The sequence below is a fragment of the Corythoichthys intestinalis genome, chromosome 14 (assembly GCF_030265065.1).
Source record: "Corythoichthys intestinalis isolate RoL2023-P3 chromosome 14, ASM3026506v1, whole genome shotgun sequence".
NCBI lineage: Eukaryota > Metazoa > Chordata > Actinopteri > Syngnathiformes > Syngnathidae > Corythoichthys > Corythoichthys intestinalis.
The window spans coordinates 44323775-44349637 of record NC_080408.1 but is presented as its reverse complement, the minus strand read 5'-3'; the positions used below and the strand labels follow the sequence as shown (position 1 = coordinate 44349637).

The following is a 25863-nucleotide window of genomic DNA, read 5'->3' as shown; positions in this document are numbered from 1 at the left end:
GGGACATAACATTACCAACTTTTCAGGATGCTCAAATTTTCCCCACCAACCTTTAAGCAATCTATATGCATTATATAATTGAGTTCAGTTATACAGGTAATTTAAATTGTCTTCCCGTATGTTGTAAGGATAGAATCGACCCTACCATTATTGAGTTAATTATTTCATTATGTTTAAGCTTACATTTACCCCTTTTCACATGCTGAATGCACCATTCCCCCTCCCTAATTGCACGTTTGATTGGCTGATGACTTGACCCACCCCCAACACACATGCACGATCACACTCACACAGCTCCGACAGAAATACATGTCGACAACATGCCGCCTCCTGTACCCCTTCGAAGATGAAGGATATTACAAGTTTTTTTCAGCCAGCAGCAGCCACTGTAAGTAATTCTAAAAGACGCCAATGTTGTGGGGGTGGGAAACACATCAGTAATTTTGCTAGTGAAAGTCCGACCTGCATCAGAGTTAGCATAACTTAAACTGTGTGAACTTGCTAACCTGCAAAACTCAAGTAGGAAGCTGCTTAGAATTGTCCATCTGTTTGTGTTTTCTACTTTGCTAACGTTAATTAAACTGTGAGAAATGTAGAGAACCAGAAAAAGGTGAGCAAGAAGCTGCTTGGAGAGAGACTGGTGCTGCATAACTTCATATGTTGCTCACACAACTCAACATACACACAACATAATCATAATTAGCTATGTACATTAAAAAAAAGGTTTTGGGGGGATGCTATGAGCTACCCACACTAGCGTTCCAATTGACTGGTCGATCGTGATCGACGTAATGAGCACCACTGATTTAGCATATCGATTCATTACTAGTGCTGTCAAATTTATCGTGTTAGCGGGCGGTAATTAATTTCTTAATTAATCACGGTATAAAATATTTGACGCATTTAACGCATGCGCAGAATGACCCGCTCATGCATTGCCTCAAACACATTACAATGACGCCGTTTTTTGAACATTAAGGTCTAAGAGGCAGAGAAAGGCAAGTGGACACAGGCGTTCATTGGACCGCGCCCTTTATTGGCATAAGCTTCAGCAACTCCTTCACAACAAACATAAGTATCATTTTGTGAAAGCATGGCAAAAATAATATTCCTATCCCTCAAAAAAAAAAAATTCACAATGAGAAAAGCGCTTCAATCTGTATTAATGAGGCCCTATTCTCACACAGCTAAACAACAATGCAAAGATAACTGGCATTCCCAATCAAAATAGCTATGCAAAATACACATAAAACTTACTCAGACTTTGGAAAAACTATTCAAACATTTCGTTTAGCTCTTGTTTAGCTCAGCAAATACACTGGATGGCAATATTTAGTCACAATATACTGTACTAACTATCGGAGTTCTCGTATGTTGTGAAGCCAGCACTCAAATGACCGTGAAGTACAATGGGTGGACAAGTAAACAGAGAATTACGGCGTCAGTCGAGGGACAGAACACACTCATTGGCTTGATTTCTAAGTAATTTAAAACTCAGCATTGACACCTTATGGTGTATTTCAATCACTACCTGACGTAGTTAAAGACTGTGGACGAACGGCAGGGAGCCCATGGGACGTCACCGCTCGGCGACGTCAACAATGGCGAGCTACTAGTTTATATTTTGATTGAAAATTTCACAAATTTTATTCAAACAAAAACATTAAGAGGGTTTTTAATATAAAATTACTATAAATTGTTCTAAAATTTATCTTTTAAGATCTACAAGTCTTTCTATCCGTGGATCCCTTTAACAGAAAGAATGTTAATAATGTTAATGACATCTTGTGGATTTATTGTTATAATAAACATATACAGTACTTATGTACAGTATGTTGAATGTATATATCTGTCTTGTGTCTTATCTTTCCATTCCAACAATAATTTACAGAAAAATATGGCGTATTTTAGAGATGGTTTGAATTGCAATGAATTACGATTAATTAATTTTTAAGCTGTGATTAACTCGATTAAAAATTTTAATCGTTTGACAGCCCTATTAATTATGTTCATATTCGTTAGAAATGTAGCCCTGACCACTGTTCACCCAATCTCTTTGGTCTTATTAATGTCCGATCCCGAGCAAAAAGTGGACATGCAGGTTACGCTGTTATATCGTCCCTACCAATGTTAAGACCAAACCTACGCCCTTGCTACCAAAGCATTTGCAATTAGGAGCAGGAACCTCTTGGTACCTCACGATACGATACGGTTTGCGATAAAAAGCTCACGATAACGACAATCTGACGATATGGCGATACAACGATTATCGATAAATTGGTCAGGAAATCATTCTAGGATATTCTAAAAACAACTAATAAACAGAAAGACAAGTTTATGCTGTGAATTGGAATGAGTTTATCACTAGTAGACGTCCAATCCATTTGAACGTCTATGGCCGTCAGTAGCAGCCAGTGCCAGGCAATGAGGTAATTTTGGGCCAATTAAGGTCATTTACTTGTTGATTTTCAGTTACTTCCTGTTGATTTTGGGGTATTTTATGGGTCACTTCCTGTTCATTTTGTGTCACAGACCTAGGAATCACCCAAATGAATAGGCAGTGACTCAAACTCAACAGGGAATGACCTGGAAATGCCCTAAAATGAACAGCAAGTGACCTATAAATGCCCTGAAAATCTGACAGAATGACTGTGAATGCTCTGGTTTTGAATGAAGGAACGTTCCCAGTCTAAATGGATTGGGTGTTGAGCACTGTCAAGGCAGCCTTAGAGTTAACTGAGACACTATTATGGTGGAAGATTTTGGACAGCAACTTCTTGTTTCTTTTTTTTTTTTTTTTTTTAGACATTGACAGGTTTTTAAAACGATATCTCGATTCTTGACACCTATTTAACTTATTTGCTCCCAAAAACGTTCTATTTTTAATTGTTTCAGTGTCCCAAGGATGTATTTATACGTCTTTTACGTTTTTTTTCATAAGAGACATCTCTGGGTTCTGATTCAACTGAGTTTCAAAGCACAAAGCTGAAAATCCATTTTAAAGCAATAAAACTGGCCACTGGAGAGCAGTAGCACATTTGGTAAGACCCACAACCTGATTCAATGGCAATGAATGGCCGGAAGGATGCCAGGCGGTGGATGACTGAGCAGAACAACCGAGAGGACGCCCGGGATGTCAGGTGCTGGACGACCGAGCAGAACGACCGGGACCACCAGTGCAGCCGAAGATGCCGTTGAGTCCGTGCTGCTCGCCGAGCAGACCGCGCAGAGACAAAAAAAATCCGTCTTTATGAGACGTGCAGCAATGAGGGAAAGTTTACCCAACTGTCGCGACGACAACAGCGTCATCTTGGCGACAACAGCGTCATCTCTCAGTTAGTTATGTGTAAATTGTTACTTTGCTATCAAAAGCTGTATTTGTCTTGTTGTTTATGATATTTTGTAAAAGGAAAACATTCAGATGTTTGGGATGTAACTAAAGCCAAAAATAGCTGTGTTAAAGTCAAAGTTGTTAGGTTTTGTGTTGGTTCCGTCCTAGTGTGTTCCTGTGATTGCCCATTGATTTCACCTGTTGTACCTGCTCCTAGTATATATACACAGGACTGTCTCAAAAAATTAGAATATTGTGTATTCTAATTTTCTGAGACAGTCCAGTAAAACGGCGCCATTGTAGGCTGTTTGGGGCAATGAGTGAATGAGTCGTACCGCGAATGTGTTAATTGCGATAAATATTTACAAGGGATTACTTTAAAAAAAATAATTACCGCCCGTTAACGCGATAAATTTGACAGCCCTACAACAACAAAAAATAAATGCATTCATTTGGGATGAAATGCATAACTGATGCTACAACAATCTAACGATATAATGACAAGCGGGGTGGCCAGTGGGGTGGCCAACCAATTTACAGGGGTACCTGGCCACCCCCTGGTGGCGCCACTGTTGAAATGTATGCTTTCACAAAAAGCTCAATTTCTTTGTTTTTTCATCAGAAATTGGAAAATTTCTCAAACTAAGATATTTTCTAATGCTGATTTCTAAAGAACAGAAAAAGATATGAACTTTTTTTTCCTGCTGAAAGAAAAGTCTCATCTTTCTTTTGGTGGATTCCATGTTTATATAGCAATAGAACAGAATTTTCTGTGGGCCTTGCAAAATCAGTCAAAATCCAGTAAAACGGCCAGGAGCGAAGGGCCTTGCGCCGGTGAAAATGGCTGGGAGTGAATGAGTTAAAATGATATCTCGATTCTTGCGGGAGCATATCGATAACATTTTGGGATACAAAGTATCACGATATATCACAATTCCGATATTTTGTCACACCCCTCATTTTCTGGGAGAAATTGAGCATTATCTGACAGAATTGCAGGGGTGCCAATAATTTTGGCCAGCAGTGTAACTGGGAATAATGTCTATAAACTGGAAGATGTGTGTACAAACAGGGAATAATGTGCACAAGCATGCAGTCAGCAAGCATGCGTGCGTGTGCGGGATTTATTGAAAGAGTTCCTCTCTCTCCCTCCCTCCCTCCCTTGCTCCCTCCATCCCCCCGCCTCTCCTCTCCCTACCCAGGCAGTAGCAGCCTGGGTGGTCTCCCACTCTCTCTCTCTCTCCCTTCCCTCGCTCTCTCTTTCTTTCCCTCTCTCTCCACTTTGGTGAGCTGTTGCTTAGCAGCTAATAATAGGCGATGTTTGCAAAGTAATTTGCCTCTTCCTCGGCCAATGGGAGCCGCGGCACTTTTCCATCAAAGCTCCCTTTTCAGGATTTGCCGAGAGGCGAGCTCCTCCAAATGTTGCCGCAGCGCGATCGGAGGTAGACGTGACGCGCGACCACCAGCAAGACCGCCGCTACAACTACTACCGAGACTTTCGGAGACGCTGTTTTGTGTTTTTTTCTTAGTTTTTATATTTGGTGTGTGTGCTTTTGAACAACTTCGCGATCGAATGACGACTGAAGGATCTTTACGGATTTGGGCGCATAATGTTGGGATGGAGTTTGGCGTCTTGTTCGGCTCCACGGAAGACTAGCAGGACACTTTCTTCCAACTCGTCGGCGCCGGACGCGCTCCTCTCCCATGTCGGATTATTGCGGCGCTCTGTGAAATCGCAGCCGCTTTGTGTGTCGCTTCGCCCCCCAAACCTCTTCGGACCATGGCCTCGGATCGCGGGGTCCCAGGGGCCGGCGTCTTTGGAGAGTTACCCCCGAGCTACGCGCGCTCACGGCCGGCTGCCGACGCTCTACGGACACCCGGCGGCTACTGCCACGCCGCTTTCGCACTTAAACAGATTTCAAAGGTGATCACTGGGATTTGAGCTGCGTTTTTGTTGGTTTTCAATGTTTTGGAAGGATGGCGTCTTTTAATCGGGGCTCCAAAAGCAGGCAGGTTGGAGCCAACTTCCAGGAGGTTACATGTATGGATGACAAGGTTTGATGTTTGAGTGTCAAGGTTTGACTTTTTACTGACAACACAGGTTATTTATGTTACAATGGTAGCTTTTTTGATGGTGTAAGGAGTTTGAGAGGTATATAGTCCTTTACCACTGGTCCCAAAAACCAGCTGTCTGGGAGCCAACATCCAAGAAGTCTCAATGTATGGAAGAACTATAGCACTACCTTCATAGGGTTTAGTTCACGTTATTGCATTTTTGTTGTTGTTGTTTGACGGTTTAGGAATTTGTATAGTCTTTTCCTGGGTCCTGCAGAACAAGCACTCTGGGAATGAACTTCCTTCAAGTCTCACATATTGACGATGCACCAAAAAGTCAAACCTTGAAATTGTATTAACTTTGTTCAACTTACACAAATTACAAGATTTTGTACATGAAGCAGCTAAATTTGTTAGTGAAGTGTCCCAAATCCACTAAAAAGCCAAAGCCTAAGTCTTTTAGTAGTGATTTTAGCAAGAACGTCATTGAACTTACACAAGTTGAGGGTTTAACTGCCCCCTCCACCAATACAATAGGAAAGCTAGTCCTTCTCCAGAATCATAGATCTCTCTGTTTTTTACACGATTTTTGTGGTTGACTCACATTCCCATTCCATGTTGTTATAATGTCATCCTAGCTTTCCCGTGCATTTGTCTTTGACTTCAGGCAGCCTGTCAGAGCAGCATGGTGGGCTCCACCAGGCTGTTGTTTGGAAATGTGGTGGGTCCTGTGAAGGAATTCACTGATTGAGTTTGATCTGACAAAGCATCTTTTCGGACCGCCCGGATGCTTGGATGTGTTTCAGCGCCGCGGAGAGGAGGGAGGGGAGAGAGAAACACAGCGGTGACAGTTGCAGCGCTCACAAGCGAAACTATCAAGCAAATATGCAAACAATCCAGCAAGATAAATGAGCTACAGTCTTGTTTTGAATATGTAGAAAAGTTAGTAGGCGGCTTGATTAATGTGGAACATTTGCGACTTTCAATAGTGTAAATTGAAGCCATTCGGAGGTCTGATGTTGGCCTCTAAATCGTCTTAATTGCGTTGCGTCATGGGAGATCCTGCCTCAGCTTTGGACCCAGTTCACGTGACGGATACTGGGTTCTGACAGAAGATTGCTCATAACCCTTGCAGAATGCACACGCTTAAACATCATGCAATTGTGCAAGAGTTGACTTTAGGGGTGTCAAAGGTAAAACAACATAGATGAGCTGGGTTAGGGTTAGGCTTATCAAAGCGTGTTTCTAGACCTTAGGAAAGAAGGGCCTTGGCGACCCATCTACAAAAATATTAACCAGGCTAACAGAAGATTTTTTTTTTCTTGATCGTTTTTAAATAACTGAAATCAAAATTTAAATGGAAAAGATGGACCTACAATCTGCAAAAAGGACAATCATGACATGTCATTTCACTGTCTATAGTAGCATTTTCAATTGTATCGCTGTTCTTTGTGGCATCTCCCTGATATTCACCCTATCATATCACAATTGTCCCTGCATTTGATTATGATTGTTTTTATAGCTAGTCAAGGATTTGTAGAAAGTTAATGCAGGCCATGAGTTTGACATCTGTGGTTAACAGTACACATCGTAATACTGACTGCCCACCTCCTTACTTCCACTCCAGGGGAAGACGGTAGGTCAGAAAGCCCCCCTGTGGATCCGCACCAGGTTCCAGGCCCTCCTGTTTTCTCTGGGCTGCCACATCCAGAGGCACTGCGGGAAGGTGCTCTTTATCGGACTCTTGGTGTTCGGGGCCCTCTCAGTGGGACTCCGAGTGGCCGCCATCGAGACGGACATCGAGCAGCTGTGGGTGGAAGGTGAGTTGACGTTTTTTGCGGGTCAAACAAAATGCAAGAGCCGCCGTGCTTCCTTTGCTGGTTGAATGGTCACTTAGCTGTTTGGTGTCTTCCCAATTTGTGCAAATGGGAGCTATAATGGTACATGTGGCCTTATGTCACCTCTGTTTATTGGGATGGCACTTTTGGTGTCACATGCAGCCTCTGGGTGTGTTTGGTTAAAATTACAGGGGGTCCTCATTTTACGACGGAATTCCGTTGCTCTGGCTGAATTACGCCAACACAGTCGTAAAGTGATTACAGTCAATATTTGAAAAACACCTCTAGGCCATAAATATAAAGCAGTGGTGCAGTGGTAACAGTGGTGCCCTTTTGTTCGATACAAACAAGTACTTTGCTAACTTTGGACCAGTGTTGTTTTCATCAACGACAACTATAACGAAAATATTTCGTCGACATATTTTTTCATTACGATGACGAGACGATGATGAGCTAAAAGGTTTATTGGCAAACTAAAACATAATGACACTAAAATGCGCCATAGTTTTTGTCACATGCTCACAATGTGTGTCTGGTTGTGTCACTCATGTGACGTGCTGTGCCCCCCCATTTCACTCGCTAGTGTCCTCTCTAGTCTCCCCATTGCCTGTTTTGAGATACACACGCTAATATTAGTCTTCTTTTCTTGTCAAGACGAAAGAATATGCAATGTTGCTTCAGCCTTTAATGCTCTTTGCTGAATGATCATCACACACAGTAAATGTAACTAGCATTAGCATAAGGCTATTGCTAACGGAAAAAGACTCAGACTTTTTTTTTTTACATACGGTTCGTGGCATCCTGGTGCGTATAATTTTATTTTATTTTTTTCCCATTTTACAGACGAAAACATTTTTATTAAACGTCAACTAAAACTAGACAAATTTAGTCTTGAGTCTTCGTCAACATAAGCTAGACGAAGACAAACACATTTTGAGATAAATTTGACTAAGACTAATAAGTATTGTCGTCCAAAAGACTAAGACGTAAATTAAAAGGGATACCAAAAACATCACTGCTTTGGACAGTCTGTCTTTACCTTGGTAGTTTACAGCTGAGTCCCCGATGTAACGTATGCTAACACTGAAAAAAGTCTTATTTAGCATTTGATGACATATAACCACGCCACAGTGTAATCTGTCATAAATTTATGCTACAACGAAATGCAAACCTGGGAGTAGTGCAATACCTGAGGATGACAGTTTTCTTGTGCTGCAGTGTTGTGTCTCACCAACATATGCTAAAACTGTGGGATAATAGTAATTACAGTAAATATTTGTTTGAAAAACGTCTAGGTATTCCATGTGAAATGATCAGATGAAAAACATTTTGATGATAATGAGCATGAGGCAACTACTTTGCAAAAGGATCAGATTTTGAGTGTTGCAAATTGAGGACCTTGACTATGACGGATTCAATTGCTAAGATTCTGTACTACCAGTCAAAAGTCTATACAGTTATTTAAGCAGATTAGAAAATGTTTCCAAACCTTTGATAGGTAGTGTGTATTCGAAACAAATGGGAGCTGCACTGTCTGTCTTGCTGTGGGCTCAGTGTCAGCTCTCTGATGTCAACTTCCCACAGCTGACGTCATGTTGGCACTTCTTTAGACATCAAACTCGATGGGAATGAATCAACATTTTGCTCCGTCCGGCCTTCTTTTGGATCTCGATGCGATTCATCAACAATCAATTCTTAATGGATTATGGAGTCGGAATGATTTCATCTGTGTCTATTAGTATTAGGCGCTCATGTGTCCTGTCAAGCGGAACATGACCGTGTCGCACCTCACGCACGCTATTCCTCGGCCCGGCTGCCGCTGAGTTTTAGGTCAAAGTTATCTGCGCGTTATTTATTTTTTTCAGGGGCAGAAGCAGCTTTATTTGGTTTTTCACACTGGCCAAAATTCCTTTTAAACCCCCAGGCTTTCAGTGGCGGGGCTGATCCCTGCAGCAGATGGACTGTGTGAATGGTTAGCCATCTTTGAGAGAGGAGGAGGGTGCTGAGGGGTGTCGGACCCTCCCCCCCGCACACACTCACCGCTCTCTCCCCCCCGTCCTCCCCTACGGCTCCCTGTGTGGTCCCTAACTATTCTTGGATTCCATTCAACAAGAGGCAAGGCAGGCAGGCACCCCCTCCTGAAACCACCGCCTCCTGCTCTACCTCCTCCTCCTTGAAAAATCTAAGTAAATGCAGCTGAAGTTTACCCACCTGTTTTGCACGCTCTAAAAGCGCCACAGCAGTTGGTGAATATAAACACACCCTATAGGGCCTTTTTTTTCGGCCCACCATGTCAGCACAGGACAGGGTGGGGGTTACGAGACGGCTCCGGCCTGAGCCGAACTGTCATAGGAGTCGCACGCGCTTGATATTTAGTAGATGAATGTAGACCTTTTTGCTATTTAACACACATTTATTATCAGACTGTTTCTTTTTCCTTTGACTGTAAAGATTACGGATTACCAATTGAGCTAATTGGCCAGGCTGTGTTTATTTTTTTATATTGGAGATGTTGAAACACTTGTGTACCAGTTGTTTTGCTGCGGGACTGAAAAAGGAATGGGGCAATGAGGAGGGAGAACTGCACAGGAGCAGGGGTTCCTATAAAGGAATGCTGTGCCTTTAAGAGGCCGTGGCCATGTTTCTAAAGTTTCTGCCTGCCTTGTTTCCACCAATAGCCCATTCACAAAGCTGCTAGGGGCCTCAATGAAGAGTAAAGTGGTTGTGAGACAAGGAGCGGTTAGTTCTCGCATGCACAAATTCAAGTAAACACTTGCACGGAAGCACACAACAAACCGCATGACAAAAGCTGATAAGGCCTGCGTTATCTCAAAGCAGTTATTTTGATTGTTTCGATTAGTTTAGGAGGAATTGGACACTTTTTGAGTCGCGTGTAAGTGTGAGTAAAATAGTTTTAATATTCAATATACAAGATGCTAAGTATGCATAGGAAAAAGTGCGGTTTGATTGCAACTTTCACTCAAAATTCAATATAAATCTGGCAAATATTATGGTTAAGTAAATCATTTTTTATTAAAAATAGCAGCATTTCAAAGATATGACATGAATACATTTTTTTAAATTAATTTTTATCTTATTAATCAAAGAAATGATTGGTAAAATACTCAATTCTGCTGTAGATAAAATAAAAATACACAAATTAAATACAATAAAATGAGTACATAATAATACAGTAAATTATGGCATGTTTGCAACAAACTCTGTGTCATTTTTAATAACCACAGTATTGAATAAAAAATTATTTCAACACAAAAAAAACTTTTAAATGGTTTTCTTTTATATTATAATTTTACTCATAAAATAAATAAAATGGAGTGCAACATGTATTAGCAAAATTTAGCATTTAAAAGAACTTTGAATAGAATATAGTGAACATGTTCAATATGTGTGTGGGTATATCATTCAACTAGATTGTATTAGACCAATATGGGATTTTCAAATGCCGCTACAGATATAAAAACAAAAACATTTCAGCCGATTGCCAAAGCCGGATTTGTAAGCCAATATTTGAGGCCGATATACAAGTAGATTATGAACAGCTTCAAATTGGTCTAGTGCTACCAATCCAATGAACTCAGCACTTCTTTTTATGATTATACACACTCAGCAAAAACAGTACATTATTTTCAAATAAATTAAACCCACCGGGACGTCACGACAAGATGTAAAAAAGCACACCGTGCTAATGCTAACGCGAGTGCTACGCTAACGCTATTAGTTACATTTAGAGTGCAAGGACCACCCAGTAAACACCTTAAAAGGCTAAAGCAACATTGTATATTCTCTCATGCAAGATTAAACAAAAAATCTTACAATATTTACAAAACAGGCAAGCCTGTAGCGGCCTGCCTTCACACTGGTGCAGGGTCCTTCTGGGGTCCTATCGTCGGTCAGCGGTGGCCACAGTTGCCCACACAGATGCCTGATCAAAATCCTTTTTTATCGGCTTTTTATTTTGTTAATCGGCCGATGTTGGAAAAAAAGTCCATATAAAGGCCCGATATATCGGCTGGTCGACATATCGGCCCACCTCTAGATTGAATGCTTTAAACTCAGAAAAATACAACTACCATACATTTTAAAGGCAACATCAATGGAATTTTTAATGCAGCTTAATGAATTTCAACCTCTTTCTTTAAATGATTCACAAAATTCCATTGGAAGAATGCTCTTTAGGGTGTCAGGAATGCCACGTTGAAGGGTGTTGTTTTGAGAACCATCCTCACACAACACACAATCACACTGTCATCTTTGTCGCCTTTTGTGTACACGGACAGATTTGTCAGCTGTGTGTGTATTTTGCGATTTTAGGCTTCCTGCCTCCTCTTGACACCTGCGTGCTCGTATAAAAGGTGTTAAGTCTGATGAGGGGCCACAGAGAAAACACTGTATGACATCCTCATGCACAACATTTGGGTACTGTAAACAAACATTACCCCGCTTTCAAGTGTGTAACTTGATCTTAGCAAAGTGTGACCCAGCCAGTATTGTCCTTGAGTGAGGGTGTATGAATGGTGTTGTTTGGGAAAAATAAAAAGATGCAGGAAGGCAAGAGTGATGGGAGTAGACACCCAGGAGGAGGGGGGAATGGTTCAGACAGGAAGACTGGAGGTTTATGACTTGCTGACACTTTTTTGCCTTGCCTTGTCTCATTTTAAAATATTACATTCCCGTGAGTGGTGAGGTGTTGCTATTGAAGAAAACATCTGTGGGGGGAGGGAAAAAAAGATAGAAAAGGCCTCACTGTTTCTGTAAACAAATGCTTCCTAGCTGGGTTTGAGGTGAGCCGTGACAGAAGTGTTCAGTGATTCCAACTGTCCAAACACGAGTGCAGTGGAGAGAAGGCCGAGCAGGCGGGCCACATGTCCCATAAAGAGGATGTGAGTGGTGGGAGTAGGGGTCTCAAGACCGCAGTAATGTTCATGCAGTACAGTATCGTTGCATTCAAATGGGGCTTGATGAGAGAGAGAAGAAAAAGAAAACACCTCCGAGTTTGAACAAATGAACTTTTTGGGACAACCCCTCCCCTTACCCCACCTTCCAAACAAACCACAGCAGGTAAATGCTACAATTCATGCAAGTGCACACAGCGGCCCAGTTTGGACAGAGAAAGGGAGCTCTATGAGGCATTATTGGAGGTGAATAGTGCGCGCTGGGTACCCCAGCTAGATAAATAAACTCGCACCGCTCAGGGCCCAAGACCTCACTGGTAGAGAGAACAAACAAGAGCAGAGTTAACCTGGGTCACCTCCAAATGTTTATTTCACCCCCCTTTTTTTACACTCCATCTTTCAGCCTGAGTCACGCCTTGCCTTTCTCAGCATCCCCCGGTATAGGACCTCCCCTCAAATAAACATCACATTGCGCAACTTTAGACACATGTTAATATGACAAGTTTGTCTAAACACCCTGAAAGCCCTCTGTTTTCTTATCATGGATCACTCAGGGTAAAAATGCAAATGACAAAAATGGATGTAGCCCACTCTTGTTGTCAGTAGCAGAATTTTTGAATAATCATTGCTAGCCATCCTAGTCAAGATGGATTGGACTTCTTTTGTGGTCAATGGTAGCCAATGAGTTAAAAATGACATAGATGAAGGTAGCCCACTCTTGCTCTCAGTAGTAAAAGTTTTGAATGACAATTGCTCGCCATTCTTGTCAAAATGGATCGGATTCTTTTGAGGTCAATGGCAACCAGTGAGTTAAATATGAGGAAAAAATGGAGGTAGTCCACTCTTGTTTTCAGTTGCTCAATTTGTGAATGATCATGTCCTTCCCTCCCAGCAGTGGTGGATGAAGTACTCACTTTTTTTTATTTAATTAATTGTACAGATATAGGTACAAAAAAATTACAAATACAAAAGTACTTTCTTTGAAATTTACAAGTAAAATGTAAAAGTATTTTCTCCTCATGCAAAAAATGTAATATAGTTATATATTATATATACATCCATACATACATACAGACAGACATGCAGAGATGTGAGTCAATATTCAAAGAAAGAACCACAAAACAAGCAATAAAATTGAAACAACACCCAAACTTAGTTTAATGGCGTGTTGCAAGCAACTATCAAATGCATACCACCAACTACCGTACAAAAGTGTGGTGGTTTTTATTGGTCGATATCTTGTTCACCTGCCAAATCTCGCTTGTCCTCATGTTGCTGCCTTTCGTGCTCAATTACGGTATAGTTGCACAGAGCTTATCGATTGCACCGGAGGCATGGAAACGATACTATCAATTCACAATGAGAAAAAAATGAAAGCAAACAGAACTAACGTGTAACGCAGGCGAGAATTTAAAAAGTAGTGGATTAAAAGTAAAGATACTTGCGGTAAAATGTAGTGAAGTAAAAGTATAAAGTACCACTTTGTATTTGTACTCACGTAAAGTACAGATACACATGAACTACATTTACCTCGCTACATTCCACCACTGCCTCCTAGCCAAAATGGATGGGACATCTATCAGTGTCAATGGCAGCCACTGAGTTAAAAATGAGAAAAATGGAGGTAGCCCCTTCTTGCTCACTGTTCTCTGCTCAATTTATGAATGATCATTTCCTCCCCTCCTAGCCAAAAGTGATTGGACATCTATCGCTGTCAAAAATGGAGGTGGCCTCTATACTTCATGTCTGTCATGTAGTGCCCTATTTCTATCAATTGCATACAGTTGACAGAATCTACACTGCAAATATATAACATCTTAATCAGATTATTAATTATTATTAATTATCAATCATTTTCCCCCATCTTGTTCGGATAGTTAAAGACTATTTCACAGATTAATGCGTCAGATTATTCCACTTACTTTAAGTAAATCTTACCGTAATTTTTGGACTAAAAGCCACTACTTTTTCCCTCAATTTAAATCCTTCGGATTATCTTCCAGTGTGGCTCATTTATTAATTTATTTGGGTTAATAGGTAACATTTTATTTGACATCAGCATCATAAGACTGCCATAAGACCGTCATAATTATGACACGACACTATCATGGGCATTGATGAATACTTATGACAAATGACATTTTGTGTCATCCGGCAAATTATGTCACTTACTCCATTTATGTCTAGCTTGGATCTTTTACATCCATTGAAAAGTGAGATAATTTGCCAGATGACACAAAATGACATTTGTCATGAGCATTCATTAATGCTCATGGCAGTGTCATTTCATAATTATGATGGTTTTATGACAGTCTTATGGCGCTACTGTCAAATAAAGTGTTACTAGATATCATAACTAGTAATTAATGAAACAACTAGAACAGTAACTGAAGAAATAATTAGCACAGAACATGAATTTTAATTGTTATTTACATCTGTAGCGCTGCAATGCATGCTAGGAGGCATGTTGGATGACAACAGTGTTGATAGCAGGTGGCAGCAGAGGTTGACTGTCTCCCCAAGGGAGCAGTGATGGCCAGATGAAGCTTCATGGAGTGATGAAGTTTTCTGACGATTGGTTCAAAGCTTCATGGTGGTTCATTGGGTCTCATGATAGTCTTATGATGCCACTGTCAAATAAAGTGTTACCAAATATCATAACTAGAAATTAATGAAACAAATGGAAAAGTAACTGAAGAAATAATTAGGATAGAACAACAGTTTTGATTGTTATTTACATCGGTAGTGTTGCAATGCATGCTCAGAGGCATGTTGGATGACAACAGTGTTGATAGCAGGTGGCAGCAGAGGTTGACTGCCCCATGGGAGCAGTGGTAGCCAAATGAAGCTTTTTGAAGCAATGAAGCTTTGCAGCCAATTGGTTCAAAGCTTCATGGTGGTTCATTTGGTCTTCTGGAGTCTAATTAGGCCGCTGTCAAATAAAGTGGTACCTGCTAATATCTATTGGTGTAAATATCTCATAATACAGTGAGGACAGCTGTGGCTTATCTATGAACAAATGCCGTTTTCTTGTCAAATTTGGTGGGCTTATAGTCAGGTGCGCCTTATAGTCCGAAAATTAGGGTACTTTTTGTTCTTATTAAGCCCATACATCTAAAAGTTGGCGATTTTATACCCTAAATTTTGGGAAAAAAATTGAATTGAAATCGATATTAGTCTTGAATTAGGAACATTTCTTACAAGTCTTATTTTCAGCTAGCTATTTTTTCATTATCAAGAAATATTAGTAAAATTTACATGAAGCACTGACAGATAATTTCACTTATTTCTAATAGATTTACTCGGAAAACAAGGGAATTCAACTAGTTTTAGGGAGATGTGTTTTTGCAGTGTAATGTGATGTAACGCATACATTTTCCTGATATATTTGGCTCCCGAGCTTTTATGGAGGCCGTGGCCCGCAAATATAGGATTGTTGTAAAAGCTATAAAGCGACTCAGAAAAAGTGGCATAATGAAAATACAATCATTATTGGGTGGCACTCACTCACTCTTTGGCCAAGGAGCCAACCCTTTACAGAATAAAGCGACACCAGTCACCTTTGAGCTTGCACCATTTTCCTTCGTCTTTAGATCGTGCTTGTATAAAACCTCCATGTGGAGGAAAACTGGACGTTCTTTTGGTACTTGTAAGAGAAGGAGTGTATGCGTGTGTGTGTGTGTGTGTGTGTGTGTGTGTGTGTGTGTTGGGGGGTTAAAAACAAAAAAAAAAGAAAAAGAAATGATTCCCGGGCTCAATAAATTCATTTCTGCTTTGAATGAGACCAGCAACGTGGAAAAATTTTGCCTTTCAGGCGAGGATGAATGTATGTTTCAACCACACATTAAGCAGTATTAGCGGTCAGTGGAGTGTCTAATGTGACTATTTTTCACAGTGGCCAACACTGGCCACGATTAGCATAATTAGCAGAGGCAAGCCTATACATATGGAAATAGAAAGTGCCTAAATGCCAGCCCCGGTGGAAATTTATGTGTGGTGGCTAACACCGCTGGCACATCTGAATAGAATGTAAGTGAAACAGATTTTTTTTTAATGTTGCTTTCTCGTTTTTCTACTGGAAGCGCACCTCTTTTTCATGTACATATCTATCACCTATTTCATTTTAATACGTCAATTTTCAATTTGATCCAACATTAGTTTAGGATGATACGAAAGACGACAAAAAGCTTACACTGTATTTCTATAGGTAAGGTAGCTAAATGCCAGCTTGTCTCTTTTTTTTGCGCCCCCTCTCAACCTCCCACTCCCACAGTTGAGCCTGGCATTGTTTTACAGGCTGGGAACGTTTTGGTCCATTTGCTTTTTGTTGTGAGAAAGAGGGAAGAAGGGAAAAAAACTCCAGCTTTATTTTATTCTGCTGTTTGTTGGGAAACATCTGAAAGAAATTGAAGGGTTGACTGACAACAAAAGGGTGGTGCATTGGGAGTGGAGCTACACTCTGGAGGGCCCTGCCCATCTGCTAGCGGCAGCACGGTTAAGGCTGTGTGGGCAGAAGGAACCGTGCTAGTTGAGTCCACATGTTACAAATTGATTTAGAGGATTGGCATTACTAGAGAGCTGACTTCCATCCTTCTAATATCTGGAGGTTGTCCTGACTGGAATGGTTGGTGCTCAATCGCAGGTCATATGCAATAAAGAAACAATGATAATAGGTACGGTAATTTTCGGACTAAAAGCCTAATTTTTTCCTTCGTTTCAGTCCAGTGAGGCTTATTTGTTGATTTTTTTGGGGAGGTTAATAGTAGGGGTGTAACGGTACACACAAATCTCGGTTAGGTACGTACCTCGGTTTTGAGGTCACGGTTTGGTTCATTTTGGGTACGGTAATAAAACAAAATGCAAAATATAAATGTGCTAGTTATTACACACTTTTGTGCTTTCCACAATAGGAACATTAGCCTATAAAGAGCTAGAATTCTGCTCAAAAATAGAAAATACAATATTCTGAAACTTAGATATTTTAAAAAACAAAATAAAAATAAATAACATTGGCTCAGACTTTTTCTTTAAAAAAATATCTGATGTGCGAAATTGAACAGTTGCAACACTGAACAGTTTCATGTTTCTCATATTAACTAAGAAATAATTAGCACAGAACATGGCTTTGGTTGTTATTTACATCTCTAGCACTGCAATGCATGCTAGGAGGCATGTTGGACAACAACAGTGTTGACAGCAGGTTGTAGCAAAGTTTGACTGTCTCCCACAAGGGAGCAGTGATGGCCAAATGAAGCTTCTTGAAGCAATGAAGCTTTTCAGCCAACTGGTTTAAAGCTTCATGGTGGTTGATTTTGGTCTTATGACAGTCGTATGAAGCCGCTGTCAAATAATGTGTTACCAGTTCATATCTTTTGGTGTAAAAGCTATGTTCACCCAGGACCAAAACCATTCATACTCACATTTATACTAAAGGACAATGTTGGAGTTTTCAAATGAACCGATCATAGACATTTTCAGAAAGTTGGAGGAAGCCAAAAAAGATGAAGAAATACTTCGAATCCAGAACCTCTAACAGTGCTGCTAAAATGTTTTTTCATTATTCTAGAAAATGCAACACTTAGTTACAGTATGTGAGTGACAGAAATGGTAATCAAATAGCTTGGTAGTATGACACTAGTGTAGAAGGTGAAGGTTAAAAAAAAAAAAAAAAAAAGCCGACATGTCACGTTCAGCCCTCCTCATCTCGGGTCTTCCTTCAGAACAGCGTGGGGCCTTTCAGAGGCCCCCCCTAATCCAGCTAATCTACCACACTGAACTTTGAAGGTGGCCTGCCCTGACCCAGCATGGCCTGAAACAAGGGACGAGGGCCTGTACACCACCAGAAGAAATAGAATAGAATAAATAGTAGGGATGTAATGGTACACTGAAATGTAATTTCTGTTCAGTTTAGGTTTTTGAAGTGCTCGGTTCGGTTCATTTTCGGTACAAAAACCCTGAACCTTTGTGTAGTGTTTCAAATATATTACACTCTGAGCTCATAAAATTAAAACATAAATAAGCAATTTTAGCAATTATAAAATGAACAAACAAAACTAAAACATAAAAATTCAACATTTATTGTCTGATTGTGCCGTTTTAAGTGGGTTACCATATCCCTGCAGCAATTATCGACTTAACTATAGATTTATCCACTTGCCTTTGTCCTTTGATAAGTTTAACAAGGAAGCTAAAAACACTTCAACAGCATTGGTACTGGCGGAAGCGTCTTTAGCCGCGCCCCCAGTCGCTTGAGGCGTACCGGCCTAAAAGTAGACGTAGAAGTAAGACATTGATTTTTGTAGCTCAAGCATCTCGCTAGCATTTGTCATGCTGCCATTTGTCATCCTCTAAACTACCCTGAGTGTCCTGCACTCAAGGCTTCCCTGCAGAAACTCCAACAGGACTCTAGCTCCGCATGCAGCACTTCACTGGCACTAATAATAGCTATTATGAGGAAAATATATGTATTGAAAAAAAAAAAAAAAAAAAGAACGGTACGCAAGTACCGTTATACAGTGGTACCTCTACATCTACATTTGGAATTTTCAGGTTTAGACATGCCTCACGGGAAAATATTGCCTCTTGTTAAGAAAGAAATTTCTGGATACGAAAGGCAAAAAATACAGTATGGGCTGCTACTCGCAGCTCCTAGAGTTTACTGAACGTATCATATTTATAGCTGCTCTGCCATTGGCTATTGCTCAGCATCTTCCTGGCATTCAATTGGCTAAGAGGGCCCTCTACTGTATATGATGTGTATATGTGTATCCGAGTGGTCTTTTCATTCACCCCTCGGGCCATGAGATGTTCCGACAGCTTTACATGAGTGTATTAACATTTACTATTTTTCTTTCTTTATTCTTAGTTTTTTACATTCTGCAAACCTTTATTTTATGTTTATTGTGCAATAATCTATTTGTACCATGTATTTGTGACTTGTTTTGATACATTTTTATGCTTTATAAAGGATTTATGTCTGAATTTTGGGGGCTTGGAACGGATTTACATGTAAAACGCGTCTCTACTTATGGAATTTTCAGTTTAAGAAACTACTTCCACAACCAATTAATTTCGTATGTAGAGGTACATACTGTATATGTGTATATGTATATGGACATATATTTGTATATAATCTATGTATACCCATAATTTTCGGGCTATGAGCCGCTACTTTTTTCTTTCATTTTGAGTCCTGCGATTTATAGTCCAGTGGGGCTTATTTGTTGATTTATATGGGTTAATGGGTAACACTTTATTTGACAGCGGTGTCATAACACTGTCATAAGACCGTCATAATTATGACATGAGACTATCATGGGCATTACTGAATGCTTTTGTTATTGTCATCTGGCAAATTATGTCACTAACTCCATTTATGTCCAGCTTGGATCTTTTACATCCATTTAAAAGTGAGATATTTTGCCAGATAACACAAAATTACATCTGTAATAACGCATTCATAAATGCTCATGACAGTGTCATGTCGTAATTATGATTGTCTAATGGCAGTCATATGGCACTACTGTCAAATAAAGTGTTACCAAATACCATAACTAGCAATAGATAAAACAACTGAAACAGTAACTGAAGAAATAATTAGTATAGAACATGAATTTTGATTGCTATTTACATCTGTAGTGTTGCAATGTATGCTAGGAGGCATGTTGGACAACAACTGTGTTGAAAGCAGGTGGCAGAGGAGGTTGACTGTCTCCCCCATTGGAGCAGTGATGGCAAACGAAGCTTTTTGAAGCAATGAAGCTTTGCAGTCAATTGGTTCAAAGCCTCATGGTGGTTCATATGGTCTTATGACAGTCATATGATGCCGCTGTCAAATAAAGTGTTACCGGTTAATATCTTTTGGTGTCAATATCCCATAATACAGTGAGGACAGCTGCGGCCTATAGTCCAGTTCTGTCAGTACGGGATATTTAATCTTAAAAGGGGAAGGAAACGGTCATGAATAGAGGAAATGACTGAGGTTGTTTGAGTCCAGACTTTACGCCAGGCCACACACGTTCATCTAAACATTAAGTCTGTACAATCCAAAGTCATGAAGCCATGTCAGGGCTTGTTTTGACTTTTCCCTTCACCTTTTCAGTGTTGTATTTCTTTGCTAGAGATGTTGAAAGACTGACGATGTTGTTTCCAGGCATGTTTTATGGCTTTTTTATTCACCTTTATTCGTGAAGCCGACTACGGGCTAACAGATTAACTGTAAGCACCCAGTCTCTTCACTGGAAGGTGTATATTCTTTTTAATAGCCTCTGGGGAAAACATTTTCCGAGGAACGGTTGCGGTCCACGGTTTGCGAAAGTGAGGGAGGGGGGCACGACGACGCGGAAAGACGAGAGGAGACTCAAAAGAAAAGACAAGTGGTCCATCTGGGGCCGAGCAGGAGTGAGCGAGTGTGGTGGTTTGTAAAGTTGAGGTGTTTGGGGCCGGACCAGGGGAAAGAGTGAGCGAGAGAGCTAGGGAGAGAGGAGGCGAGAGGAGGGCGGATCGGGCCGCCTGGGTGGTCCAGATGGGAGGAACGAGACACAAATAGCTATAATTTACTTCAGGAGGCCTGTAATTACAGAGCCAGAGTCTCTCTCACTGAAGCCACCCAGTTCCTGTTGGGATCAAAAATCCCGGCGCTATAGAGGTTAACATCCAAAACGTTAAAAAGGTTGTATCAGATGGAAGCAGTTCCGCTTTGTATTTATACATTTGAAGGTAGCCGTAGGGCATTACAGTCAACTCATCGATTGCTCAGATTTTTGTGGAATTCTCATATTCCGAAGCAAATGAGGCATACATAAATATCGCTTCAGTCCTGATTAGTTTACTCTATAAAGAAGTGAAATGCGATATGTTAGGTCTGTGCGATGGGGAAAGTCTTCCTGGTGTCATTCTTCAGCTTATTGCAAAACTGGGATGTTTTTAATTATATCGAAACAAAATTGATCGTCGTTCAAATCTGGCTCGAACAGTGGCTTCCGACTGGGGTTTGTTCAAAGTAGTAGTAGTTTGTCAAAGTAAGAACCTGGCTTTGCCCGAAATGGCTGCTTCGAAACAAAATGCCCAACTTCTTGTACAGTTGATTCCGAGAGATTTTTTTGTGTGAATCCTGTTACAGCAGACATGTCGAACCAATTTCATGTCGATTGATGAAACTAGTGCACAAGGGATTGTTTTAGTTTCTAACTTTGCAGGAGGTACTATACACATTTGAATCAGGATACGTACCCTAGCTAAAAGTAGGGAGCATATCGAGGCCCCCAAAACGGTGATTCATTTGTCATAAGAATAATAAACAATTCCAAGAAGGCCTTCACACCACCTAAAAGAAGCAATTTCAATATTGCATGTATTAATAATAGATCCAGTTCTCCCTGTGTGAGCACCAGTTAGTGCAAATGTGATCCACGAGGAAATGACCTAAACGCTCTTTTTTTCTACTGTTGCCGTTCTCGCCAAATGAAAACTTCTATGTCAACATTGGGAAGAATGTCCATTTTGGGGGATGCGTTCAGCTCCGCGCCGGCGACTGCAAATAAACGCGGTGATGCGATATCCTCTGGTCCCGCACGCACCGAAGGTAATTAAAGCCTTGAAAGCGCGGAGAAAGAATATTGGAACCCCCTTTCCCCGAGGTCCAACTTGATCTCACACGTTCATAGGCCTCGTCGTTTGTTTTTTCTTTTACCCCGCGTCAATTACAGGCTGCATGGGGGAGGTGCACAGCTCGCGAGCGTATAGCGAATCCCTATTTTATCATCTTCGATATGTTCCAGACTCATCTGCGATCAGTTTTTATACAATTTTAAACTTATTAAAATATACTTTTTGGGCTGCGTTTAGACTGTAGGCATATCTGATTCCAGTCAGATTCCTCCTCAGATCTGATTTTTAGGGCTGATTGTTCAGACTATTTGTATCATGTGTCAAAATCGGATTTGGGCCTGTTCAGGCAGATCCTCCAGTGTAGAGTGATGTAGTGTAGACAGATAGTGAGATCCCATCTGAGCTGTTCAGACTGAGCATATTGGGTATGAAACTACTTCCCGTATGTGGGTTCAATCCGTCTCGCACAAGTCTGATTTCTGTGCTTTCTGACATTTCAGACTATAAAAGTGCCACCCAGTTTCAATCTGGATTAGCTAAAGAGTGGATTTTGGCTGACGTTTTAGTGATTTTTCTCCCTCCATCACTATTAAGAAATCATTAACTTCAAGTAATGGAGCTGACGGCTTGGGCTGGCCCGACTAGAGGTGGGCAGGACTCTTGCTTGTTCAAGCTTTTCATTAAGACGCCATTGGTGTAGCCACTTGTCACTCAAACATGTTTGACCAATAGTGAAGTGTAATATTTGTCTCAAAATGATTCAATTAAAAAAAAAAAAGTGTTCAAAACTTTTTGCACTTCGAAAAAAAGGTACCATATTTTTCGGACTATAAGTCGCACCTGAGTATAAGTCGCACCAGCCCAAAAATGAGCAATGAAGAGGAGAAAAACATATATAAGTCGCACCGGAGTATAAGTCACATTTTTGGGTGAAATATACTTTATAATATCCAACACATAGAACAGATATGTCATCTTGAAAGGCAATTTGAAATAAAAATACAATAGAGAACAAAATGCTGAATAAGTGTACAGTATGATAATGTTACATTACGCATGAACAACGAAATGCGAACGTGGCCGGTATATTAACGTAACATAACTAATAAACGTTATTTAGATAACTATAGCATAAAAAACCATGCTAACAACTTTACCAAACCATCAGTGTCACTCCAAAACACCAAAATAACATGTGAAATGTTATAATAATGTGTTAATTATTTCACACATAAGTCGCTCCAGAGTATAAGTCGCACCCCCAGCCAAACTATGAAAAAAACGGCGACCTATAGTACGAAAAATACGGTAGTTCAATTTTTTTTTCCAGTTCAAAAAAAGGTACTTTACCTTTTGCACTTCAATCAAAAAATAAAATAAATCAAATAAAAATAATATTTCCCCCCAAAAATTAAATATTATTTAACTTTTTTTGGGGTTGTGATGATTTTGACACAGTATATATAACATTGCCAAAGCACAAATAGGATTGCTTGGATCAATAAAAAACATGTTCAATTAAATATTAAGTGTTTAAATGCACATTTTTGAGTCTCAAAAGTTTTTTTTACATTCAAAAATTTTTTTTTTCTGTGATTGAAATTGATTGATTGATTGATTTTTTGGGGGGAGGTTGAAGTGATTTTTCTTTTGGAAATATTTTTTTGTTTGAAACAACTTTTTTTTTTTTGATTCATTAATGAAGACACAAAAGTCCAAGCCAAAATGTGGCCCGAATGCAAAACAGCATTACTTCAATCGAAAAAGTTTTTCCTGTCAAAAAAACTTCACTTCAATCAAAAAAAAAAAAAAAAAGATTGAATCAAAGAAAAATTGTTTTCAAATGTTTTGTTTTTTTTTTTTTTGAGTCACAAAATTATTTTTGCATTCAAACACTTTTTTTTTTTTTTTTTGATTGATAATATACATTGTGATTGAAGCAACTTTTTTTATTGAATAATAAAGACACATATATACCTCCGGAGTAATGGGGGGGTTTTACATTCAGATTTGAACTGTAAAACAGATAAATGTTATGCTAAGAAATCCACCATATACTGGTTTCAATTGGATTTCTTGTGTTTTGTTTCTGGTCTTGCTGCTACGTAACCAACATATGCTGGGTTCCCTTGCAGCGTGTTGTTGACATTTATTATATATCTTCACACAACTGCTACTTTAACACACTCGTAACAGCAAAACATACAACTCTAGTCATCAGCACAATTTGGTACTACACAGATGGTGTCCAGCTCTCGTTCGCTATACCAGGAGTTGAGATACATGCCCAGGTTCGAATGCAAAGTTGTGAAAGTGACTACAAAAGTGACAAGAGTTAGAATAAAGGAGGAGCTACTTCTCCAAAGCTTCCCACATTCCCCCCTCCTCAATCTACTCCTGGCATTGTCATGTAGAGGGACAGCGAGAGAGGGGTAGACGGGCCCTCGGTGATCCGGCGCGGCATGTTTCATGTCCACTTGGCACAGGCACAGATCCCCCCGGCTGGCAAACTCTTTTCTCCTGTAATTAGGAGGCTGGAGCGTATATAGCGCACACACACACAGCAAAGCATTCCTCTTCCCCTCTTTCATCCGTTGCTTGTCTTGCGCTCCTCTTCATCGCCGTCGCTTCGACGCGTCTTTAATCAAATCCATTTACTTGACTTGATTCGCCTTTATGGCTTCCATCCTCCATTTGTATGCACAGCAAGCAATCTGCAATATGTTGGTTTTAAGGAGCAACAGTTGACTGGATTGCCATTAGAGTAGATTGCAATACTTAAAAGATCCATTCATTTTGGCTCCAGTTGACTTTGAACAGCCATTCACATGCATATTCGTGGACAATTTGGAGTGTTCGAAAACCTAAGATTCATCGTATTAGGTCTGGGAGGAAGAGTGGCTTCATCCAAATTCCACACAGGAAGATAAGGAAAGATACAGAACCAGAACTTCTTAGATAAGTGTATTCGATTCGGTTCATTTGGACTCAATTACAACTTTTACTAATACAAATATTAACGTCAAATTTGTTGGGGGATTAATATACTAGTATTAACTCGTTTAATGAAAATGTTGAGGCGTAGGCGACGCAGAAGTCGGTTGCGGAGGTGGTCTTTCCGACTGTTGTTGCTGCACAGAGACTAGCAGTCACATTACGAATTCTAGCCTCCGATGGAAGCCAGCAAGCTGCGTTGTCCAACGTTTTGTCCAATTTCTTTGCTGTGTCCTACAACCAGCCAGTGGGAAGCCAAAACAGATATCCCAAACTGCCTTGGAAGCCTTGATGGTAAACATGTTATCATAAAAGCACCGAGGCACTCTCAATCAGTGATGATGTATCAAATGTGTGAACTGTCTGTTGTTGAAATTTATTAAAAATTAAACACCAAAACAACACTTTTGACACCAAACCTGTGCTTTATTCTTCATATACTTAAAGTGTAAAATGTAAATACAGTAAGTCACAGACTCACCGCAACCATATATACAAAATAAGTGATAATGTGCACCGACCAAAAATAGTGATAAAAAGCTGGCAGTTTTTAGCCGACTGGGTCACCGCTACGTGTGGCCATTCGCATTCGAACACACACATACTTGTCTCGGATGTTCTTCCATTTTTTAAGCATTTGCTGACCTCCAGCCCCGTATTTTCAGCAACCTCCTTCCACGAAAATGCTTGCCATTTGGCAATCTTTATAATGCCTTGATGAAACATTGTACAGGTGGTCGTACTTGCGGACCTCTTCAAGGATCCTCTTGTCGACTTGGTCCATTTTTTAATGTACCACAAGAATGGCGGTGATGTTACGCTGAACTGGAAACATCAGTTTGAGCGGATCAGCCTTGCGTCACGTCACCACGTGTTGACGTGATGCGTAGTCAGAATTTTGTGGAGGTGCACGTCAGGCTACGGCGTAATCGGGTCTGCCTTGACGGTGTAGGTCTGCCGCAGAAGCATAACTCAGCTTTAATCCTGTCAATGGCAACAAATGAGTTAATATTTGATAATAATTTTGAGTTTAAAGTCTTTCCCCTGCATTTATGTAATATTACACGCTACCTTTTTGCTCTCAATGATTCCAGTGTTGTTTTTGGCAGCCCTTTTAATTTTC

The 25863-nt window shown here is 40.3% G+C and overlaps 1 protein-coding gene across 1 annotated transcript in view; it reads left to right on the top strand.

The window, feature by feature from the left end:
• Window positions 1-4662: 4662 nt before the first annotated feature.
• The window catches only part of ptch2 (patched 2), a 58329-nt gene continuing 37128 nt past the window's right edge, over window positions 4663-25863 (top strand). Inside the window, exons 1-2 of the mRNA XM_057858395.1 lie at window positions 4663-5255; window positions 7014-7206. Of these exons, the coding sequence (XP_057714378.1) occupies window positions 5112-5255; window positions 7014-7206 (337 nt within the window). The 5' untranslated portion in view covers window positions 4663-5111. The remainder of the gene's footprint in view (window positions 5256-7013; window positions 7207-25863) is intronic.